Below are 25,007 nucleotides of genomic sequence, written 5' to 3' on the forward strand. Positions count from 1 at the left end.
TCATCAGTATCAACTGACCAGCTCTCTTAACTAGAAAGCATCCACTTGCACAGATGCCTGCAAAGACTCACCCCCCAAAAAAGAGAGGCAAAAATATATTCAGATCAGTCAAAAAAAGTTCAGCTTCTAGAAAATAAGTGAGACAGTGCAGTGGTTTTATTTCATTCTGTATATACAACACAGGTTAAACAACAGAAGACCCTTTCTTACAATTGACATTAATTAAGGTGAGCTCCTTGATGAAATCTAAGCCTCTTAGCCCACCTCCTGCCATCTGTGGCTCCAATATTATAGCTCGGGAAGGTTCATTCTTTCGCCTTCTGGAAGGAGAAGAAATAAGTGCCATCTATACTACTAGTCAGAGTACCGCAGCCAACCTGCTTTCACAGCCGTGCTGTGGAGGTGGAATGAACCGTCTGTGACAGAAAACAAACAGGAAGCTGAGAGAGGAGAGAGAAAGAGAGAAAGAGAGAGAGAGAGAGAGAGAGAGAGAGAGAGAGAGAGAAAGAGAGAGAGAGAAAAACCTGTGCCCTTCAGTCTCTACCAGTAAAGATGCTCTTAACCAGGTCTGACAGCTGACAGCTCCTTGGCAATTGGGGTCAGTTAAAGGAAAAGTAGCTCAAGTTTTGTTGGGGCTTTGGCTTCAGAGATGTTCAGGAGCCACTGCCCACCGCAGCATCAAAGGGGATTATAGGGACAGGGCCATCTGTTGCCAGAATAAGCGTGAGCCCTTTTATGTCTCTGCCTGTATGTTTGTGTGTGTGACGGTGTGTTCCACTGAGCGTGTATGTGTTTGTTAGAGAAAGACACAGAATCCCTCATGCCTCTGTACTTTTAACTTAAAGGGCAGCAGAGGTGCGGGGTGCAGCCTACAATAGAGCAGAGAACTGGGTTTAATCTGGCCTGGGGGTACTAAAGGTTAAAATCAGGGCATCACTGTCACATGCTGGAGTCCCTGAAAGTCAAGTATGTCATGGCAGGTTCTGCACAATACAGACTGAAAAACACGGGGACTGTATCTATGTTCAGCGCTGGCTTACTGAAAACAGGATCCTACGCTAATCGTGAATAGTCTCTCTTTTGTCATCCAGGCAAAACACAGAACTTGTTTTTGTTGTAGGTTTATTGGAACACAGTGCCAACCTTGTTCCCCCTTCACCTCTCTAATTTGTTTTGGGTCCTGTTCATGGCCTCCGCCTGGGAATTTTTTCTCCTCAATAGTCTGCTACCTTTTAGCTGAGCCGCCCAGTGCTTGACCTACTGCCGACACTTATTTTCAGCACTCTAATTGTCGTTTAATCACATATCAACCTGTCACTTAAAGACCCCCTTTTTTTTCAAGGGGGAACATTTGCATATGTTGTAAAACTAATTCCTATCGAAAGCTCCAGTGGCTGTGAAAGCGGGCACTCTGTCTCTCTCTTTTACTTTCACACCTGTGTAGACACAGTTAAGCAGAAGAGAGAGAGAGAGAGAGGAGAACACACACTCACATACACCTAGCAAAGTCTTCTGTATCTCAAATTAACAGACAAAAACACACATAGGCAGACGCCATACCTGATATTCTCGATTCAGGTGGTTTTATCACATTTGTTAACAGTGTGTGGTGACACGTAACGTGTTAGAATAGGGACAGCGACAAGAGCGATTCAGGGCGTACGTCTTCCTGCGAGCCAAAGCGAAGGTGACAGTGAATGTATAGTGTTATAAAGGAATCAATTAGAGTTAATAATGTATCACTCTTCCAAATGTTACATTCATTTGTTCACACTTAGATGAAGCTACTGCAAAATAGGTTGTGCCGGCTTTGCCTGGCAGAGTACACTACATTTACATTATCACTCTTATACATCGAGGAACCATGTTCCGCTTGAGTGGTGGCGGCAGAGTAGAGGGGGGGAGTGAGAAGAATCATGTTTTTTCGGGCCCAAGGAATGCCAGTCCTCAGGAGATCTCCCCCTCTAATTACAGAGCGGGGGAAAGAAAGCTCTTTGTTCCACCTTTTATTACATTAATTGATAAAACGGAGCTCGGGTGGAGCCGTCTATGAGGGGGAGGAGGAGAGGATAGGGCTGGGGGTGTATTGAGGGGGATCCTCTGGGCAGATGAAGGTGGGTGAGAGGCTTTTGGAACTAAGGTCCTATTTTCAGAGGACTCCTAATCCTGTTAGGGGCCCCAATGGTGGCGCAGCCCCGGCGCTCTGCTTTCCCAGAGGCCCCAGCGGCTGCAGAGTTGGGGAGGGGAGTGGTGGTGGAAGGGGCAGACGATGGTGTGGTGGGTGAGAGTCCTGGCAGTGTTGTCTGGGCCTAGGCCTTAATTAACTATCTCTTCAGGGGGTACTGAGGGCCACACTGAGACCCTGTGTCACAAACACCAGCAAGTGCTGAGAAGCTTTAAGAGGAAGTGGCATCTCACCCACTGTGGAATCGTTGGAAACCCTGTGGACCTTTAATATGGACCACATACAGCTCAAAGCCATATAGATGTCGCATGACATTAGCAGGGCTATTTTATGACTGGTTATTGGCTTTGCACAAACTGCACAGGTGGTTGATATTTTTACATCATAGCCATTGAATTATAGGCTCAAGATGAAACTCCAAGAGAAAAAATATTCTGAAATTAGCATTTGCTCTAAATATGACATAGATGTTATTATTTTTCAAAACGAAAAGAACAATACGTTCCATTTCTATTTGTGCGGGATTGGCCAATCTTATTTGTCAGTGGTTAAGTAGCTGTAACAGGCTTTGTCATGGCTGTAATCTGCTTCTGCCCGTTTAGGCTACCTGCAGACAACAGAGGCTGAGATGTGCTGGTACAGTGGCCAAACGGAGTCTGAATATGTTACAGAGGCAATTAAGCATGTTGGTGTGTGTGCACGCACACAACAGTGTCAGAGGTGCTAAGCCGGGCCAAACATGCCTCATTGAAATGTCCATCTTAAAGCCACCCAAGTTCCTCATCTCCCCCGCCCTCCGACAACCAAGATGCTTCAAGACTGTCAAAAGCATTTTCCACAAAGCTGAGGAGAGGGCAAGGGAAAAAAAGACCTGCCACTGTCACATGCATGCTTGCGCGTGCATGCACACTTGCGAGGCTGTCAGGTAAATTAGATCTGAAAGCTGACAATTTCTGACCATATTTCCTTGATTATTTCGAACAAATGCACACCAGCCGCTCTAAGGAGATTAAAGTGACATAAAAGTCCCGAGTGGGAGGAGGGAGGGCAGAGAATCCAGGTCACCCCCATTTGTCCCCCTGCCTGACAGCAGCTATATCGCTATCCAATCCAATAAAAGTCCCCCCCTCCTTTTGCTTTAATTAATTTTACAGCTAGCTTGCTTAATTACTTTCAATCAAAATCCTCTTGCCATCACAAAATTAGAAATGGTTCAACTCCATTAGTCTAAATTCTTCATTTACATACACAAAGACTGTCAGCTCTTGCTAAGCAAACGGCCTCCTGCTTGATGAGATTGTTTTTTTCCACACACTCTATCACTCTCTCGCTTACACACACGCGGGTGCGACTGTGGTGTTAATTTTTTTGAAAGGAGAAAAGTAGCATAAAATTATTTGATCCCCTTACTTAAGACATTCTCTGCCTAATCAGGGTTCAGGTAAGCTGTGGTGCACATCATTCAAGGTAAGAGAGTTGAGTGTGCGTCTACAACTGTCAAACTGATTACATCTACAACTCTGTGTCAAAAGAAAACTGCTCGACCTTAAACAATACAGGACATAATATACACTGCATATAAAGGATAAACAAAATTAGTAAAACAGTGGCCAAGATCATGTAAATGAAGCTAACTAGTTCCTCCTCAGGATTAGCTATTATTTCCCCAGCAATTGACGAGCTGCAGATTATCCAGTGACACACGGTGCCCTATAAATCTGGCTCCTTTGTGGCAGGGTGTCACTAGTCCCGACTAAACTGTGGAAACTAGCGACGCACTACTGCCGGTCGGCCGCTGTGAGCAAAACAACGGGATTTTTCAGAGGGGTGAGGGCCCATGCCCTGCCGCCTGATCACTTCAACTTGGCACACAGGCATCCTCTCCATCACACACACTGCCTAAGGCCTGCACATCATCAAGAATTAAGGACATGCAGATAGGGTTTGTGCACTGACCAAAGTGAAAACCCAGGCACACAAGCACACCACGACACATACACTTTGCACACAGTACTACTGCCATAATTAGGTCCCGAGATGAGGGCATTAAACTGGTATAATGCACTCACTACTGCAGCACACTACCACCAAATACATCGACACCAAACCTACAGTATATGCTCATCAGTGACACTCGCCTATTGCTTTTATTTCCTTATTCACATGCATGCTACTCAGCAGGCCCCTGCACAAAACAACACAACACAACGCAACAGCCTTTGATCTGCTGTGTTCAGATCATCTTACAGCTGCGGTTCTCTTATTAAGGTGGAATCATGTAAAAAAAAAAAAAAAAAGAACACCTTGAAAAGGAAAGAGTAGCATTTCTGATTAATATGCCACAGTCTGGAAATGCTTATAATATATTCCCCAACAAGGCCATAGGTTGGTGTGAGGCAAATAAAAGGCCGTCTCTTATGAGTCGCCGGACTGGATACAATGCAGGTCTGACCTGGCCCCTTTACTCTGCGTCTGCAATCACTGGTTTCCCTTGCCCTCTTTAACCAGTCCCCATTAACACTGTTAATTATCCAAATCCATCATTCTTGGGGTAAATGAAGACTGCCTCTTTAATTCAATTTAATAGGATCATTTTCCAACTCACGTTCACTTTAGCCCCAGCTGCCCGCCCACTAGTCCCCCACAGTGTCTCCCCCCCTCTGTATCTTGACTCCCTTGGCTGTATCTTCTATGGTCTGGCTCTCTCCCATTGGTGGAAGGGGAGGGTGATGATGAGGGCTAAGACTTGATGGCAGCGATGGGCCGACACACTGTTGATCTCCCATGTCTTGTCTTGGCTCGGCTGGTGGCGAGCAGCAGTTCTAGGTTCCCAGTCTGCTGTGCACGCTGCCTTCCTGCCACACACACACACACACACACACACACAGGCACACAGTACCAGCCATGCTCACCGGGGCTTAGCTAATCCTGTCACATCAGGCCACATTGGTTGAGTTGAGGCCTTTAGCGGCAACCCCCCCCCCCAAACCACCACCTCCATGCACCTCCACACTTCGCCACCGCTCCTTCACTGACTCCTCTCACTCAGTCACTCACATTCTCTCTCTTACTCCCTTGTTCATTTCACAAGGTCACGGGTGGCCGCCTACAGCACGCGAGTGGTGAGACGGGACAGCTGACGAATCCCTGCGTGTTCCAGCCGTGCTGGAGGAGTTTATTTTATGGCTAATGTGCAACACAAGAAGTAAATATCCTAATATGCAATAAATAAATAAATTAAAAAAACATTATCGTACTTTGATTGCAACTTGGTAACTTTTTATCCCCACAGTTGCATTTAAGTCTGCAATGTGATCGTATAACAAATATTATTGTCCTTTATTTTCTTCTATTTCTAATGACCTTTAAGATGAGATTTTAATTATTGCTGTAAGAGAAATGCATGCGTGTAACTCGTTATGGCACATCACCAAAATGAGTTTATAAAATATACAGGTGTCACTTTGTCTTTTCTTGCTCGTAATATGTCATAGAGGTATCAGTATCAAACACATTTTCCATGAAACATTGCCTGGCTGTGGAAACTGGACACTCCTGCCCTTTAATCTGACTTTCTATCTATAAAACTACAGCTATATCAAGACTGACTTAGGCTGTGTTTTATATGCCTTTCAAGATTTTCCTTACAGAGAATTTTCCATGTCGAGGCTGCTGACATTTTCCCATAAGTTCAAATATAATTATAAACCGCAGAAAAATTAAATACAGAAAATAAAAACTTATTTCTAAACATACTTTTAATGGTAAAAAGTGATGGCTGCTCAGTGCTGTGTCCTGTGCCGTCTTTTAAATTGTCTTAAGAATTTGTTAAATATTGGCTCGCCTTATCTCATTATTCAGTGTGAGGGTAAATTTGCCCCCATTTCCACAATACACCCCCACCCATCCCCCACGACTAAACACACTGAAACCCACCCGTACACACGCACATCCAAATGCACACAGCGTTCCCTTTAAATTTTTCCCAGACTTTCATTGTTTAGCCATTTGAGACAGACTCTGGGAGAGTTTCAAATGATTTTAGCCATGATTTAATTTGGTTTGTTAAAGGGTGATGTCAGCACAATGGGAGACAAGCCTCTAAATCCACTACATTCACCCAAAATGCCTAGATGAGATAATCATTGGTGACGTCTACGAAAACACTTATTATATTTGCCCATCGCCTGGCTGAAGCTGTTAAAACTCATCAGCGTTATTCACATTTTTTTTCTCTGGGAAAGAGAAAAAAATTAGCTCAACTTATAGTCAAAACTGTCACCCCGTTTAAAGAGACAGTGCAACATTGTTGTGCCTGTGGACAGAGTTTATAAATGGAAAAAGACAGGGCAGAGGACTATCGGGTGTCTATTCAATAGTCATTTTGTTTGCACCCAATACTAATTAAATAAAACACGCACAACTTTTTAATTGGTTTTACAGAGATCAACAGTTTCAATGAAGTTGAACAAGTATAGTATCTACTGTGGTTACACATACATTATTCATTAGTAAGTACTAATAAGAGGCTATTCTTACATGCAAGAAACTGTGAAAGAGTACTGCTTGTCCCTTGACTTGTCTGCACAATTTGAAAGGGCTTGGGGCTGACAAGGCAGCAGAGGAGATAAGAAATGGATCAACGTGAGCCTTTCTCATAGCTTAATTTATTTTAAATCCAAGCCCTATTTACACACTGCACACCGGCAGGCCTCGTCAGCTCCAACTAGCATTGAGATATTTAAAACCATAATGCTGTGCAACAGCAGCAGCCTGAGCGTGTATGACACAAGCTGTCGCTGTGTGAAACAAAGCCAGATCTCTAACTGCCACTGCTTCCACTTTTGAACACAGCATGGCTACAAATACAGTAACAATGCAGTCAGACATTACGATAACACAGCAAAGGACAACCGCCAGGGCCTCTTAAGAGTGAGGAAAAAATTACAAACTATACAGTGGGTGATGTAAGAAAAACAGCACTATTTTTGTCTTCTAGTGAATACATAGTGTATCTTAGTGTATCTTTAGTACAGTTTACTACAGAAGCTAACCCCATAGAGGCAGGGGTCAGGATATGAAACACACAGGCTATCCACCTCCCGACAGGATATCCTCCTGGATCAGCAGCAGTAGCCATGTTGACCCGCCCAGTTATTAAAGAGGCTAATCTGTTCAACATGTCAATGTTAGCACTTTTAGCTGCGATTAATAAAAGAAGACCCCAAGAGTGCTGTGTGTGCTTTTTCAGTGCCCCAGGTTGTTTTCATTTGGTTTGTATTTTTAGTGTTTTTTGCTGTTTGGTAATTCAACAGTCCTCTTTTCACCTATTAGCATAAACAGTGTAAATTATTAACTTTGCTGAAAGAATTATAATCGGCTGTGAATAGTAAGCTCTGTAGTAGCTTTGTGTGTTTTTCCCTTTCTGCCACTGGCAAAGACTCACTATGGCATTGCAGATATCATTAAAACAAATGTAACTTTATATTTAATGGATATGGAACAATGTGCATGTGATGCCTGACTTTGTGGCCATTTATGTGATGCTTAAAATGTATGGCCCAGTGGCTTTCACAGGCTGGTAGTAATAGAACTGCTCTCTAACAGACTTGCTTTCTAAGTGCCTGGTGCTGTGTCTTAATTTGTAATCTAGTCAAACCAATTGTCCGCTAGCTAAAAAGGTCACCGAGACAATAGACTACACAGCCTCCCGCAATGTAGAGAAAGCCCAGGGTGTCTTTTGTAGCTTTTTAACCAAAGATGTAATTAAGACACCTTCATCTTCAGGGGTGAGAAGGGCACCAACAAGACTCTGCTGGAAACACAAGGGGAACTTACCATTACTGGAAACAGAGGTGAGACGCACACTAAGTCAGAACATTTGGTTAGAGGTGAAAAGCACCTGTCTCTGCAACAAAATGTCACCTCCTGAGGACATTTGCTAAGTTTACCTGCTCGTGCAGTCAGCGTGTGATTTTATACATTGTGACCAACGACTGTGGCGAAGAAAGCTTGTTGGGAAAAACTGAGTGATGCAAAGCAACACAGGAGAGGCAGAGGGGGGGACTTAAAGGACGTGATTTATCTGGGCTTGATTGCGTGTTAATCGAGGTTACGTGTATTAAGTGGAATCTAATTGGAACAGACACTGGCAGTCTGACAGATCGACATGATGCAGATGGATTGAGGGGGGAGAAAGGGGGAGTGAGGGAGACAGGGAAAGGAAGAGGGAATGGGAGAGAGAAGGGTAGTGCAGTCAAAGGAGAGACAGAACAGAGGCAAATGAAACACACCATTTTGCTACTATACATGGCAAACCAGAACAAGTCTTGTGACACCAAACATTAAAGAAAAGCACCAGACCCTTTCAAGCGGTGGAAACACAGGAAAATAAAAAAAGAAGAGTCTGCCGTTAGGCTCGTGTCACGTGCGTCTCATGATTGGCGGCTGATGAGACATGTAACCCTTCTAGAGGAGGACACACACGGGCGAGATTGTGAGTGACAGGGCACAGCACTGGAGTTTGCCCTCCCCCTCCAGTTGCCACAAACATTCATTTCTGCTTTATTGGAAATGAGTGAAAAAAAAAAAAAAAAAAAAAACGAGGTAAAGAGGCCGAGTGACAGCTGCCGGAAAATTTCTCACCTCGATGAGGGGACGAGCAACTGTTCCACCGGTCCTTCTGACTCTCTGCTCCTCCTGACAGGCGACAACTGTTTCGAAGGCCCTCTCCTCTCCCCAAATCTGAGGTATTTAGCTAGTGGGCTGAATGATCCTTTCAAATGTTACCAGAGTAATAGACCGTAAAAGATGACCACCTGTTAAGGCCAAGCAACTGCTAACTCACTCATATCCCACAGACTCTATAGGCAAATAAGGAGAACATAGTTTGTGGAAAAGGTTGAGAGAACAGATATTAGGATTTGTGGTAGATATGCCACCAAGATATGGTGTTGCATAAACATCATTTGTGTTGTAGCTTTGCTCTGAATTGGTCAGTGTGGCTATAATTGGTAACGGTGGGGATATAAAGTGTGAGTGACAAGAACGGCCCCAAATAGCCCAGGAGCAAAGATGACTGTCACAGTGCCATTATCTAAATCTTGATTTAAAATACAGTAGCTCCCAATGAAGGGGTCATTTCTACTGTTAGCTGGCCCTGATGTAAGTAGTACAAAAAAAATGAAATAAAATGTACACAAAGAGCTGAAGAGAGAAGTAAAGAGAAACAGGGAGAGAAATAAAAAGAGAAATAGATGAAGAGGAGGATACTACAGCACTAGAAACTTCACTCATCAACACAAAATGCCCAAATTGTTCCCGACATGATCCCGTCATAGCGCAGAGACAGAGGAGTTGCTTCGGTCATCCGTTGATTTGATCCATTATGACTGTTACACTAATGGCATTAATAAGGGCAAAATTGCTATTTTGAAACACAGAATTTTCATCCTCTTCATTTGGCTAACCTTATTGCCTTTCTCCTCTTCCTACATGGATGCCCACTGTGTTTATTTGTGTGCTTGTATGTGTGTGTGTGTGTGTGTGTGTGAGTGTATTTGAGTGTGTTTGTGGCCCCACCATGTAATGGCTATAAGGTCATCTCTATTTTCCAGGCTTGGTGTACAATGTCGTTGGATTGCAACATTTTGCACGGTTTAAAAACAACAACATGAGCTTTGAAATTCGACTCCCTGCCATTTTCGATAGTTTAACTACTACTGTTGTATTCACCAGCTGTCCCTAACAAAATATCCTGGCTTCATTTAACACTGTCTCAATATACTTAGATTAAAAAAAAACAACTTACATATATATTCATTCAGAATTAAAGACTCTAACAGTAAGTAAAAAAGGACAGTGCTGTGTTAAACTGAATACAGCTGAAACCTGTTTTAAGGATGTCAAAAGAAGCTGTTTAAAATCCAAGCGTATTAAAGTATGCGTCCTTGAACTGTCTGTTTAATTTACTCTTCGCTTAGCACAGTGGATGTGTCTTCAAGTTTCCTGTATATTTGTGCTGAATGTGAGTATCCGTGTGTATGTTCAGCCCTCATCAGCCTCTAACATTGAGAGGAATGACACTCTGTGATCAAGGACATGAATTGCTCATTGATTTTTAGGGGCCAGCTTAACTATCCATTCCAATTGATTTTTAGCTTTGCTGGGTGTGCGAGTTATGGCAGTTTTAATGTATCATCTGTATGTGTACTCATCACCCACTGGAAGAGGATTTACAATAGTCAGAGGAAAACGCATATACAACACTCTGTGTGCAAATGCACGAAAGGGACTTTATCCTTTTCTTTTCTTCTTCTATTATATATTCCCAGAAGTGCAAGTCATAAAATCTCTTATGTTTTATAATAGATGAAAAAAAGACCGTCCCTTTATATACCTTTGATATCATCTTCTACTGAACTTGGTTAATGATCTATTGGGAATAAACTGTATCATTTTTATCTTGATACATTCATGGAAAAGGAAACTAAAGGGTGTGAATGTACTGTAATCCCATTTAATGCTAACCAGTGTTTTTTAGAGCATGCATCTCAGCTTGCTGTATCACATTGCCGCGTTAACCAGAAAAGAGTAGAAATTTCAGAGAAGGTTCAGGCCAATGCACAGCAGATACACACATACCACGGCTTTGCCACAAACCATCATCACGCGGAAAAAAACAAACCAGATAAGATCAAGATTCTTTCAAGACTTTTTAGTTTTAGATTACAAACCAACAGTCATCTCTTTCAATTTAGAAAGATATTACCATAATAGTCCATTTTACCCTTCAATTAACAATTCATACAAACTATTAATAATCAATGGTTTGATGATGTAAGAGACAAAGTCAGAGCAATGTGATCCAAAAGGCGGGCTAAAGTCATCTGTCAGGTAGAAAGTCATTAAAATAGAGGCTCGTTTTCCTGCACCAAGCTTAGGTTTCACTGAGGCAGGGATACATTTCAATTCTTCAGCAAAAGGCTGAGCTCTCATATGATATCATCTCCTTTACAACATTACTCTCAATGGCTCGTCTTTTTTGTCTTTTGTGTTTTTCTCCAATTCAAATTGCCCTTTTTTTCCAAATGGTTTGGGTGAAGCGGTCCTCTCTGTGAGGTAACTGCCTTTTGTTCATGTGAAAAGGACTGCATAAAGCACACTTTACTCCATCCTTTAAAAAAACAAGTCTGCTTAATTAATGTTTTACAAGTGCTGCTGTATTCTTAGTAAAAAAAAAAAAAAGCCTCTATCAAAGCCGGCAGGTTCAGATTACGTACGCTAATTGAAATTCTGAATTTCTAAGCCAACTTCTTTTTTTCCCTGCTCCCTCTCTTTCTCCCTGCGCACACAATAAAGCCTAGCGTTTTGTAGTCCACAAATGACATCAAATCATCTAAGTAATATGGGCTTTTCTTTTTTTCCAGTATTCTCATGTTCTGCTAGTGGGTTCATGAGACAGCTTAATAAAGCAGTAAATGCTTGGGGAAGCCTGAGAGCCTACTGTGTGCGTGTGTGCGCATGTGAGTGTGTGTGAATATGTATGTGTGTGTGCCTATGTGCACACGCATGCTCTCGTGTTTTACCTCCACCAGGGACCTCAAAGCAGAAGGCAAAGCCTGGTTCTACACTCAAGCAGATTTTCTCAAAGAATAAAGCAAGAATAAAGCCAATGAACAAAAGGGAATGACTAACACCGAAACCACAGCCAAATCTAAGACACTTATCTCATGGGTTGTCATTGATAGAGCCCATATTAATGCAGTCTGAGCGAAATGAATAAAGCATAATTTACAGGTTATACATGCATTATGTGCTGGAGGAAGGCAGGCTGTGTGAACAGCTGCAGGTGTGAGAGCAACTGGGAGGCTGAGGCCGAGTTTGGACAACCATTACATCAAACAGCACAATAGAGGCCTAGATGCACCAGTGACAATGATCTGAGACATAGCTGGAGTTTGGATCAAGTAGGATATGAAACTAAAATCTTTTTAGCTCGTCTCTTACTCTGCACATACATGCACGTTTGTTTTCATGTGAAGGTTTCAACCTTTCCTATCGTCACTGTTTATCTGGCAAAGTAGCTGTGGTGAGCAATTATATAAATTACAGAGTTTAAAAAAATGTCATCCTTGATAACCTTTGTTCTGAGTTAATCATTGCAGGGAAAGAAAACTGCTTCTCTTCTCTTTTATATTTACCCAAACTCCCTCCTTTCAATTGGATATTATTTTATTGGCTTGTTTTGCAAGCATTATAACTTTGCATTCTTCCCCCAAGGTCAGTTTCTAGTGTGCCACGAGGACTATTTACACATGGGGCTTTTCAGGTCAGTTCCATTGTATTTACATCAAATAATTTTTGATAAGGGATGTAAAAGACCTATAAACCCAACATCATAAACGGGAGAGGTGTAGCTGAAATAAGGACAAAAGATCAACGGCTGAATTTTTCCTTATCTTAGACACGTTGATATTTTGAGTCAACTCTCTTCACTCCCTCCCGCTCAAACCCCCCCCCCCCCCCCGCCTCTCTCCCTCCCTCTCTCTCTCGCACTGAGCTGAGTAGAAGCGTGGACTTGTTAGATTTAGTCCAATGGCTTCCCAGTGCGGCCAGCAAGCAAGCTCTTGTTTCATAGAGAAGTACCTCCCCTGTTATCTCCCTGGCACTATAATCACTTAACAAAGACTTGGGCATTTGCACAAATTAAAACATCAATAATGCATAAGTGCTTTTCAGTTTTGAGCTATAGTGTCCCTGTATTGGGATGAAATACCCCCTCTACCAGTGGAAAAACTCTAGCTCGCCATCTTCTGTCCCACAAGCAGCTCAAAGAAGCCACGGCTCTGCTTAGAGTAACAGCCCCCCTTCTCTTAAAGTTGAGGCTAAAGCTGTGGTGAACATTTGGGATCTGCTTTGGTAGCGGGACAAAATGGCTGGGCCGAGCGGGATACAGAAGTTGTTTTAGAGCAAGAGGCGGTAAGTGGTGGTGGTGCATCAATGCAAACAGGCAACACCCTCGAGTGGCGCAGCGTGGCATCCTTCCATAAGCAACACCACCGCCGTGTCCCCGACATTTATGATTTGTGGTCAGAATGGCAACACAGGCCTGATTCTAATCCAAGTCTGCATGTTAGCCCTATCGTTACATGGCTAAATCTGCCCGACCTAGTCTCTTATTTTCCCCCGATGAAAACACCAGACGTTTCATATGGTTGTCAGAGAGCTTCGCTTTAAACAAGTCATATGAGAACATTACACTTGGACAAGGAGGGGAAGGGCGGGGGCATCATGGGAAAGGAACTTAGTGACACTTTGAAACCAGGATGCTGTTCAAGCTACTGTTTAATTTCAGGGAGAGAAAAAAAAAAACATATTTATCACTGGAGTCGTGAGTATGAACTGTTTTGCGCTGACTATGGATGAGTTAAGTATTATTATTGGACTTGTAAATCCATGACCAGTACCGTTCCAACACCAATAGAGGACGAGCCATCCTATACAGATGGCCTCAAGGACAATTAGCAGTAATGATTGGTTGCCACCTAAATGAGGGAAATTCTATTTGCTACTGCACTTGCTGATGATCACAGACCAAATGCCTCTGACAATAATATGGATGGCTGCTTTAAACTTAAATGTTACTTGTAAATGTTGGTTAAATATACAGTACACTGGAAAAGATAATTTCTTAAGTATGTGTCTCTCACTATTTAAGGAATACAAAATAAAGAAAGGTGGGACTTTAAATCATATACAAACACCACATTATCATGAAGAATAAAGAGATGAGACAAATAGCATAGTGATTTAAAATATTATCTCTTCAATCATATCCTTTCCCCCCAGATATCTTCATTTCCCCCTCCCTTCTCTGTCAGTTAGTCTGGCAAACAATCCCCTTGTTAGCAAACTGTTAAGACAGCCGCTTGGTACACAAATTGCGCTCGACCAAGCGAATTTGTTTTGCAAGGGTGACCTGTTTAATCATCTCATTTTCTTTGGCGGACATTTATTCATCTGGTTTCCACGGTTACAGAGAACATTAAGGGGCTACAGTAATAAGGCTGGAGAGTCAAACAGGTAATAAAAAAATTAACGCCATTTTCCAGCAGCCGAGGACAGTGGGTGAAATGAATCAAGGGAGAGGGGAGTGAAGCAGTGGGGGGAGCAGGGGTGTGGGGTGTGTGTGTGTGTGTGGGGAGGGGGGGGGGGGGGGGGCTCCAATATTGTCCAAACAATAAGCCTTAGCGGTTATTTTACTCTGTAGATCAGGTGGTGCTGTTATGGACATGACACTTTGGGCACAGAGCAGGAGAGATAAAGCTTTTAAAGTGGCCGTGCTCCTTTTTTATTGTCATTTAGCGATTACATATCAGAACAATTAAAAGTTAGCCTGAGATATCTATTAACTTTGCTCTTTTTTATTTCTCCTGTGCTTCAAAAGGAAGATAATTTGCACTCCTGGCAATGCAACGTGTCAAGATCATGCAAGGGACAACATGACATTTAGAGGCCCCGGTGAGAAATGTTTCGTAGTCCTCCCAAGTTGAATCATGTTTTCTAATATTGTCTTTTGAACAACTGAGCAACAGCATGAGAAAAACAAAAATAACCATGTGAATATTGAGTTTATCTCTCAAACTATTAGAAACAGTGACCTACACCCCAACTGAATGAGTCCAACTTCTTGCCAAATATAGAAAATTCCGGCACAATAGGGGGAACAGGTGCTGAGGGCCCATAGAAAGTGACGAAGCTGAAGAGCTGGGTTGCTGCTGAATGCCAAATAAGGCAGTGAGACACGTTGCACCAAGGCACAAAACAACCTACTGTAATGCGAAAGTCTGTTGACTGTCACCAATTCCCGCACAAACTGTCTCCAACACTATATTTCCCTGTGTTGAGACAATATTCTGGGCTGTTTTCCACTTAAATAATAGACGAACAAGAGAAAACAAGCAACGAATTTTATGCATTACTCATTTCTCCACTCCTTCCAAAAGTATTTCTAATTGACAGCAAGGCTTTGGCACTCCTAAAATATGCACAAATGTTCTCAACCTAACCCTTAATCATTAAATAATCTGGTTTAACCTGTATTTGGGCATTTTATGACTCTGCCAACACCTGTCCCCCACCCTTATGAAAAAAAAACCAAATTGAATTCTTTCTTTGTTTGCTGTCGTGTTACTTGTATATATGTTGTTCCGGGGGTGGCTCCGGTGCGACTGAGGTCGGAGAGGGAAGCACAACTGATGAGAGACAACGTGTCTCAGGAGAGGGAGGGAAAAAGAGATGTCAGTCGACCCCGGCCTCACTCTCACACAGACACACACACACACATAACGTAGGATACGTGCTCTAAACATCAAACACACACCACTCGCGTGTCACAAGGAGCGCGCTCCCCTCCTCACCCCTGACTGACGCAGGAGCCCGGAGAAACAAACTCTCGTCATACATGCCGGGTGAAATCCCCACAAGGGGATACAGAATGGACAGCAGAGAGAGAAAAAAAGGCTTAGCTCTGGCTATGGGACTGCCAACTGTTCTGCTAACAGCCTCTTAACAGGTGTGGGCTCTAGAACCATGTAATCCTATCAAGTTACCAACTAAAAAAAAAAAGTGGGGGGGGGGAGGGAGAAATCCGGCAAACTCCTGGGTTCTTCCCCTCTATCTTTCTCCCTCTCTTTCTTTCTTTCTCTCTTTCTTTCTCTGTTGGCAGTGACAGAAATGAACAGCTGGGCTTCAGATTTATCATGTACAGACAGTAATTATTGCTGGTGCTGCCTGCTACTGACCCAAGTGAATAGAATGTCACATGAAAAAACACACGGCAGAAGGGGAAACCTGAAGTTGAAGGGTGCCGGGTTGGGAACTGTGTGGAAGATGTGTGTGAGTGTGTGTGTGTGTGAGAGACACAGAAAAGAGAGGAGGGCAGTGTTTAAACGTCACTACGTTCCTGTTTGCAGTCAATTACGGACGAGGACAGGGGTATTGGCTCTGTAACTCGGCAGAGCAAACATTTTCTCCCTCACAGTGAAGGTGACAGAAAAAAAGGTTCCATGTTTGTTTGCGTTGATTTTTTTTTTTTTTCGCTTTCCACTTATCAGAAAAGAAAGCCAGAGACAGTACAGCAGGCTCTGAATTCCTGTCAAAGAAAAGGTGACAGAGAAGTGAAACTGCGACATGTGCTCAACACTGAAAAACAGCAGTAAAGTGAGATGACAGATTTTTTTTCACACCTACTATTCTCATCTCATCAGTTTTTACCATTCATGTATGATTAACCAGCAATAATTAATCAATAAAAAAACAAGGAAAACTCACTGATCTTGGCCCACACAAAGTGTTTCCGTCATTATCTCAACCTAGTCTGACCCCACCTGCTCTATTTGTTCCAGAGATAAGAGGGTCAGGAGATAAACTATCAATTTATTACCCATGTCAATCACTGTCCTTGTCATTAAACAGTTAACCCCGCGTCCGCTGCTTCCTTTCAAACACATTCAGTTGTTTGAAAGTTGAGGTCTGTCACATTCCATACCCACTAACCTACGTACGGGCTGGTTCACACCTTAAAGACCCCCTGCCACATTTAAAAGGATTAGTCACCACATTTTGTGCCGGCTTAATCTCTCTTTCAGCTGGCCTAATAAGTGCGCTTCGATAAGCGAAGCATGCAAATTCATTCATGGCCAGTGGAGACCATGCTTTCAGACAAACGCGCCAAAGTCTTCCACTCTGCTAATTACCTCTTCATTTTCCCCTTTTCCCCTCTTATATGGCATATCAACGACTAGAGATTATTCCTCTCCCTTACTTTGCATGAAATTATAATTTCATATGTAAGATTAGGAAATCGAGTCAGTGAAGAAGTTACTGGAGGCTTCTTCATTGACTCTGCACACAAGAATACATGACACGGCATATTCAGCTGTGAGATTAAAAGCAGGATTTCTCTTTGTCTAGTTACGCTGCGACAAATGAGAGGGAAAAAAACAGAAAAAAAGGATTTTTTTTCCAGGAAAATAATACACGATAAAACTTTTTTTACTCGATATAATTTCTAATTCATTGCCATCCTTTTTAAGATAGTATAATTAAAAAGGATATCTTTGTGTCCATTTCCCTTAGTTTTAGTAGAGCAGATTAACAAACATGTATTATCTGTGATAATAAAAACTTGGCCTGTTATATTTTAGATAATTAAGGCAATGAAGACCCAAGGTGCAACCTGTTTATCATTCTGGAATATTTCTTCACCGAGTATTAATTAGGCCATTACTCCAAATTGGTGACGGGGAGCTTTGAGGTTTTAATTAGGTGCTGGCCACTGCATGAGTGCACAGGAGTGAGGAAAGGGGGTGGTGATGCCACTTGCCTTGCTCCTGGCCCATATCAAGTAGCCCTGAACACTTTGGCTACTGCGGCAAGATGCATGGCAGCCCACGTGCATCTGGAGTTTATTTGATCGTTTGATCTCTGATGTTTCCTCTTTCTGCCGGTCACAAAAAAAAAAAAAGCCAGTTGGTGTGATTTGGGTATTAAAAGACGGGGGTTAAGGTAATTATGGTGTTGGGTGGCTTGTGTCTGATGACTGGGCACATGCTCAATCAGGACTCAGCTGTCCCTCTCTTTCTGTCTACCCCCCCAATGCACACACACACACACACACACACACACACACACACACACACACACCACACACACACCACACACACACCTCCCTCCTCTTGTCTGCTGTCTGTGTTCCCCCTTGTCTCCCCCTGCCACTCTGCTAAAACCAGGCATAACACACACAGCCTCGCGTAACATCAATCAAATACTGAGAGCGGACCATAAAACTACACAAACATATACGCTGCCATTAACTACTGTATTTTGCACCTTTTTTTTTTAATAGTTCTTTTCCACCGTACGTGTAAAATAGTAATATTCAATTTAGAGATAGAGAAGGAATCAATTAAGACAAGAACATTTTTTAAAAAAGAATCCGTTGCTGGAGTTGTGTTTTTAAACACAAATTAAAATGTTGAAATGAAATGTCTCTATTTTTGACATTTTTAAAAAAAAACAAAACAAAAGTAAGCAAAAAAAAAAAACATGGAAACATTTTTTTTTCCTTTTAACATTTTTAGATTCAAACTAAAAGAGTGAATTGTATCAGTGTATTCAAATGCATATGTAAGTGATAGCAAAAAACAAATATTTTGCTAACATCTGAACAAGGTATTTAAAATATCTGAGAATGTGAATGTTTTTCCTCGGTTGACAAGGCGATACTAATCACCTCGTTGCTGAGACGCACTCTTCCCTGACAAGGCTCCTTAGACTACAAGGATCCCCCAGGAGAAATCGGCATGAAAGAGGTTAAAGACAATGACTCGCATTTTTTTCCACCAAATGTCTCCCTGTTAAATTTATTTCAAAACTCTGTTAATCTGCTGTACACAACATTGCCATTAGCATAGCCCAGCCCCCTAATAAAAATTCCGGCTAGTTTAATTAAAAAATGTAAATTTACTGTCATCCAAGGAGCAGCAGAAATAGGAGTGCAACAGCATATTTTATTGCTTAAGACATCAAATTGATTCAGGTTATTGCTAAATTGTGATAAAAGGTTATTGAGGGGCCTTCAGATCTGGGCTTGTTTTTCTCCCTCATTTCATCCTGGTTTTGTGGAATTCCGTAAAAGATGGAGAGGGCCACAAAGGGTTAATGAGACAACTCAGTGAAGGAGAAGGCAATCAACATTATGACTCATAAGAGGGTAGAAAAACATTTTCCAAGCTGACGAAAAGTTTGAAATTAGGGTGTGTCACGATTACAGTTGTACTTGTTTGTTGTTATTTTAAACTATAGCACAGTACACCTTAAATAACCAAACATAATAAGCGAGCCCTGGTGTCTGTGTCACGCATGTGTTTGTAAACCCTGTGGTCACGTTGCTCTACTATATAATCTCTCAGAGTTTTATTTAATACGAAAAATCATCGTTAGGTTGGGTTTCATTTTTCATTAATGCTGCCTTAACAGTGAAAGAGAAGAGAAGCCAATATAGTGTCAAGAGTGCTGAACAGAAAGACAGCAAGAAAAAACTAATGATAGTTAAAGGGATTCAAATAAGATACATAGAGAGTATGTAACTGGCAAATAAATGTGTTAAAAATAACAGACTGGAGCAAAACTGGCTGGAATGAAGTTTGAGTTACAGAATTTTTTTTTCTAAAAATATGAAAAGACAAAAAAAGAAACCTTCTGTATCTAAATATTTTTCAAAGCATCCTTTCTGTAATTTAAAACACTGTGATACCATCTTTTTAAAAATAACAGACTACTAAAAAAATATCTCCACAGCCTTTACTAAATATTTATATGCTGGATGAGTTTAAAATAAAGTGGTTCGAAATGAGGGCAGATAAAATAGATCAAAGTCAAAAGGAACCTATCATGTTTCAAAAAAAGTAATAGTTTAGTTATTGAGTAGATATATTTATGTATGGTGCAAATAATGAAATACACAGGGACTATTAATACACACACACACTCACACACACACACACATACGTATGAAGAGAAGAAACCACTCAGTGCACGCAAAGTGAAAACACACCCGTATATACAGTACACACACAAAACTGAAAGAAGTAGATGTGTACGTGAAATGTGGCTTATTTTAAAACACACGCTAAACCCTTCCTAGAAGTAACATTGTGAGGACAGTGACGCTCATAAGTGTAAAGTGTAATCCCGTTACAAGTTTATCCCCCCAAAAGTACGCAAAGAATGAGTTGTTACTTGACAGTTATACGTCTAACACACTTTAAAAGAATCTGCCCTTCAAGTGCATTTGCACAAAAATGCCGATCACTGAGATCTTACCAAGTATTTTAAATTAAATTTAATGTTTTTGTCCTAATTTTACCTAACATGTAATGCACTCGATTCATCAGCATGTTTATGTATTAATGTAACATACACCTGTGAACTGTATATGCACTAATTGGAAGTACCTGGAAAGGTGTTAGCACTGCTCTTCCCTTTACATGTGTGACAACATAAGCAACACACAACAGTTTGTTTGCTTTGTCCCCTTGGCAACAAACCCTTAGGCCATTCAGTGCACCCTAATGGCATTGCCAGTGCCTCTGTGGGTAAAACCAATACCTGTATTTCTACAGTACCGAATGCTGGCTTATTCAAAAACATGTAATTAAACGGAGGGACAGAACAAGCAAGAAAACACGGATGAAGAGAAGAAGAAAAAAAAAAGCCTGACAAGGAGTTGTGCTTCTCTCATGTCCTAGAACAGAAATACACTCTGACAAGAGAAAATGAAACTGGTTTTGTGAACTTTCTTCACATGTATACTGCATGTAACACAGTGTCACGAGTAGTGTGCGGGAGAAATGGGTAATCATATTTGATATTGCAGTCACCTTTGGGCACTGTCAAAGAGCTATAAATAAGGGTGTCGCAACACTTGAGTATACGTACGCACTGGCACATAGTTTAATCATGAACAACTTCCCCTCTCTGTATATTTAGTCAGAGATAAAGGCACACCTTGAATTGTCAGCTAATAAAACATATCTGGCAAAGATAGAAAAGAAGAAGAGTACTCACCATATTCAGGGAAGTCGAAGTTAAATCCTCTCAGACATGTAACTTTCATAATATTACTCAACTCTGTTAGAAAGTCATTCGAATGTTGGTTGGTGGAGGGGGAAATAAAGCGGAAAAGTAACTAGATAAAAAAAGGCTTCCTTCAATCATGCACTAAACTCCTTGACATGTAATCTGTCAATAGTTTGTTGCTGAGATAATGCCGGCTGCCACGAGCGGATTTGATTGGCAGCTTAGGGTCTGGCCCCTCCTTCCTCTGCTTTGACGGGGGGTAGGTGAAAGAATATGGAGCCTCCCCCTACCCTTCCCTGCTCTCTCTCTCTCTCTCTCTCTATGTCGCTCTCTCTCTGCCTCTCGTGCGCTGCCTCTCTCTCGCTCTCTGCTTTGCTTCCATACACACACACACACACACACACGCACAGACCAAGCTGTTGGTGATGTTGTCTGAATAGGCTGATAGGAAATTATGGCAGAGGAACCGGAGCAGTTTTTTTCTCCCTCCCTCAGTGGGCTGGCCTTTTCCATCTTTGTGGTCTTCTAGCCTTTCAACTCTCTTGGGGTGGAGCCTCCACTGCCTCCATTCAAATGAGGGGAGCACAACACTTTAAAAAAGCTTTTGGGGAGGAAAATATTACACGTATATTATAATATATTATACTTTTACTGCGCATGTGTGTTTGATGTTTTAATTTGAATGAAATACAATGTTACTACTGTGATAGTTGCTTTTTTAAATACCAATATTTTATTATTGTTTTGTCTAACATACAACTACAGTAAGTGAAAGGATACTTTCACAATCTTGCATGCAAAGTCATCACTGAATGTCACACGTTTAAATGTCAGTTATATCAAGTAAATTTCATTAGTATTACGTCTTTCTCATTTCTTTTGCCAGAAGCATCAAGTGTGACAAAATATGAAAGCTGGTCTAACACTTTAGCTTAAAGCAAATAACTCTTTCTCTTTCTCTCACAAAGAAAGAGATCCTCTCTGTTTCAGTACCTCGTATACTTTCTACCTCTCTCCCTCAGAGCTCACTCTTTCTCCTTTCCTCCCTCTGATAAGCTATCAGTTTTCATTGTAATTTCAGGTGAAATGATAAACGGCAGCCGTTACCAGGTGACAATGAATACTTTATAAGACAAACCTCTTATTTGCCTGGCAGTTTCTTCCGCAGTGGCATGCAAAGTGCCTCTGGACCATTTGTGCATAATGCCCATATACTGTAAACATGGCTTTATGTCAAGAATGTGGAATTTACAAAGTGACATGAAATAACAAAAGGTCTAAACTTTGAAAGGTCACTGGGTATTCCTGTTTTCCGCAGCAGTTTTATTTTGAATATAGGTGGTGTATTTACTGGTTATAGAAAAGAGGAAATGAATAAGTTTATGGCTGTGAACTATAATGCAATGATCCACAGTCCTGGCTTCAGTTCCTGAGTGCTGTCAGCAAAGTCCAAAGTATGTACATAAAACAGGTTTTGGTTGATTTTGAAATTATGATGACTCATCCTGGTTAATAATGGGAAAAAAACCTTTGTCTCCTCCTTCCCAACCCACATAAAGAAAAATGTCTTTAAAAGAGTTTCTATCGAAAGGTCCCACCCTTGACGTAACATTGTACTGTAAATATTGCTCCAGTTTTTGTGATAAAAATCTAATTGTTTTTTGTTGTATGTGACTCGACTACGCAACCAGACTTTTTTTTTGTTGTTGTTGCAAAGGCGTTGGATGAAATCTTTTGTCAAATGTCAGTTCTGTTCTTCATCAATCACATGTTATACAAACAGGATTAGTGAGACCTGGTGAGCTCCAACTCCCTAGTGGATCATCGCTGAACAAACTTTGTGCTAAACTCCCAGAACACAGGTTGTTTTTTGTAATCTCTGTTATTTAATATCGTGCACAAGGCATGAAATATAAATAGAGGTATACTAACCACAGTCTAGTCAAGTTTCCAATTTTAACAGAACCTCCAAGAAATCTACAAAAGAAAATGTTAAATAAAGTGAGTTATATTAGCACTTGGGTTCATCGAGATAAACAGTCGATGCTGCTAACTCTCCAGTCTGGTGCCATTAAATGAGATGTTGCAATAAGATCATGTAATTAAAAGAGTACTAGTTAAACCTAAAACAATGGAAAACATACATTTGTGTCTGTGCCATGTATCAGTTAGAGGATTGTCAGTCTCCTCTTTGGTCTAAACAGATTTGATGCCATTATTTTTGTCTCTTCAGTGGCGCATGTCACAAGTCACATGCTTCATGTACGTCACGACTTATTCACTAAGTCTGTTTCCATTGCACCTTGTCCCATTTTATGTTTTTTGATATACCAATTTTTCCAATTCAGTCAAGCATTAAAAGCTTTTTTGCAATATTTTTTTTTTTAAATTTCCGGCATTTCCACTCAGGTTTTTTATGCACAAATTGAAAATGCACATAAAAACAGGTGGTAAGAGAAAGCGTATGTGAATTATTTGAATTTCTAATTGAAAAAAAAAGCTCTAAAACTGACATTTCTAGCAGCTTTAAATGAAAGTTGAGTTGTTGAAAATAAATTTTTCTGGTTGTGACACTGTGCTGCTTTGTTCCACACAGGTAGCACCTACTACCTATTAGATACAGCATATCAATAAAAAAAGGACAACAAAAACTTCTACAGTACCTCTAAACTTGATATTAGGGGACGTTTTGGTTTGCAGGGTGAATTCTATTCATGTAACATTGTCCACAGGAGGGAGGGTTTGTCGTCCATGCATTACAGCCCTCTGGCCCTCGAGCTGCCATCTTTGGGGGCGAAACCATTACTTTTCAAAAGGAGCTGTGGGGCTTTTCGTTTGATGTGGTCTGAGGGTATTGTATGGTTCATGCGGGAGAATGTTGAGGGCAAGGTGGAGTATGTATGCGTGTGAGTGTGTGTGCGCGCTGTCGTGCGTGTGACATGGCAGGGGTACATCAGTCAAAGGGCCGCCGGGCCAGACGTTTGGCTGCCCCTGACAGTGCACTCCAGGAGGGGCTGGTCTGGTGCAGGGCCTACTCCCGAGTCCTCCATTCCCCAGGACAAAAGCCAGGGCCCAGTTGAAAGATGTGAATTCAGTGGCTTTTGTGCCCAAAGCCCAGAGACATGCCGAGTGAGAAATCTGACCTTTGCTGAGAGTCAGATTGTGTTTTTGAACCCCTCTTGCTGTCTCTGGCAGTTCGGGGCAAAGAGTGACTGAGCGAATGGGAGGAGATGGAGTGGGTGCGAGTTGGCGTGGGGCGGAGAGTAGAGTTAGTCTGTCCTGACTGGTGGAGTGTACAGGTGGGGGGTTGCACAGGAGGAGCGGCACGAAGCACTTCTACTGCATCTAACTTTAAACACAACAAATTAAAATAGTTTGTGTTTTTCAGCAGACAATAGATCAAGTTTATTCTTGGTATTCACTGTCATGTTGTTGTCAAATTGGCAGGAAATTGAACGTGTAAAAGCTTAATTCTGAAGCAGGGGCTTTTAAAGTGGGGATTCAACAAGAGTTCACCCTTGTCGTATTCGAGGTTGTCTGTGATGTGGGATATTATTCCCTCTCACGTCTGTTTATATTGCATTATATATTTATTTTTTTATTTTTCTAAGATGTTTTTTTTTTTTTTTTTTTGTATTTTTGCCTTTATTGGATAGTGGGCAGTGAAGAGGCAGACAGGAAACAAAGGGAAGGAGAGATGGGTATGACATGCAACAAAGGTCCCCGGCAGGAATCGAACCAGGGACTCTGCATATATTTATTTTTAAGCAGAGAGGGAGCTGAATATTAAGCTTACACACAAATACAGCAGTACAATGATGATAGCAATACACCACTTCTTTGATGACAATCATCTGCATTACTCATAACGATGATTCCTCAGAATCTCATTTGATTTTCATAATTGCTGTGTAGCTGTATATACATCTACATACATACTCTATGAAAACCATGTGGCAAAATCTCATTATAGGGACATACTTGAAAGCAATTAACGTGGAGTTTATATGAGGCAAAAGGTATATCTGTATGTCAACATGCTGCAATGTCTTTCTTTTATTCGTGCACTGTTTATGATATTACATGAATTATGATATAGCATGTTACTTGGCGGCAGTGTGCTGAGAGCAGAGATTTTGTAGATAGAATAGGCCTATGTTTTTGAGTCATACATTTT

The 25,007-nt window shown here is 41.5% G+C and overlaps 1 protein-coding gene across 3 annotated transcripts in view; it reads right to left on the reverse strand.

The window, feature by feature from the left end:
- Positions 1–25,007, reverse strand: part of casz1 (castor zinc finger 1) — a 177,637-nt gene that overhangs the window by 57,420 nt on the left and 95,210 nt on the right. The window contains exon 1 of one of the 3 annotated variants that reach the window (XM_067591929.1): positions 20,819–21,272. The exons of the other annotated variants lie outside the window; for them this stretch is intronic. Coding sequence (XP_067448030.1) covers positions 20,819–20,867 — 49 coding nt within the window. The 5' untranslated portion in view covers positions 20,868–21,272. Of the gene's footprint in view, positions 1–20,818; positions 21,273–25,007 lie in introns of those variants that run through there. 3 annotated transcript variants of the gene reach the window in all.

This window comes from Thunnus thynnus, chromosome 6 (genome assembly GCF_963924715.1).
Source record: "Thunnus thynnus chromosome 6, fThuThy2.1, whole genome shotgun sequence".
Taxonomy (NCBI): Eukaryota; Metazoa; Chordata; class Actinopteri; order Scombriformes; family Scombridae; genus Thunnus; species Thunnus thynnus.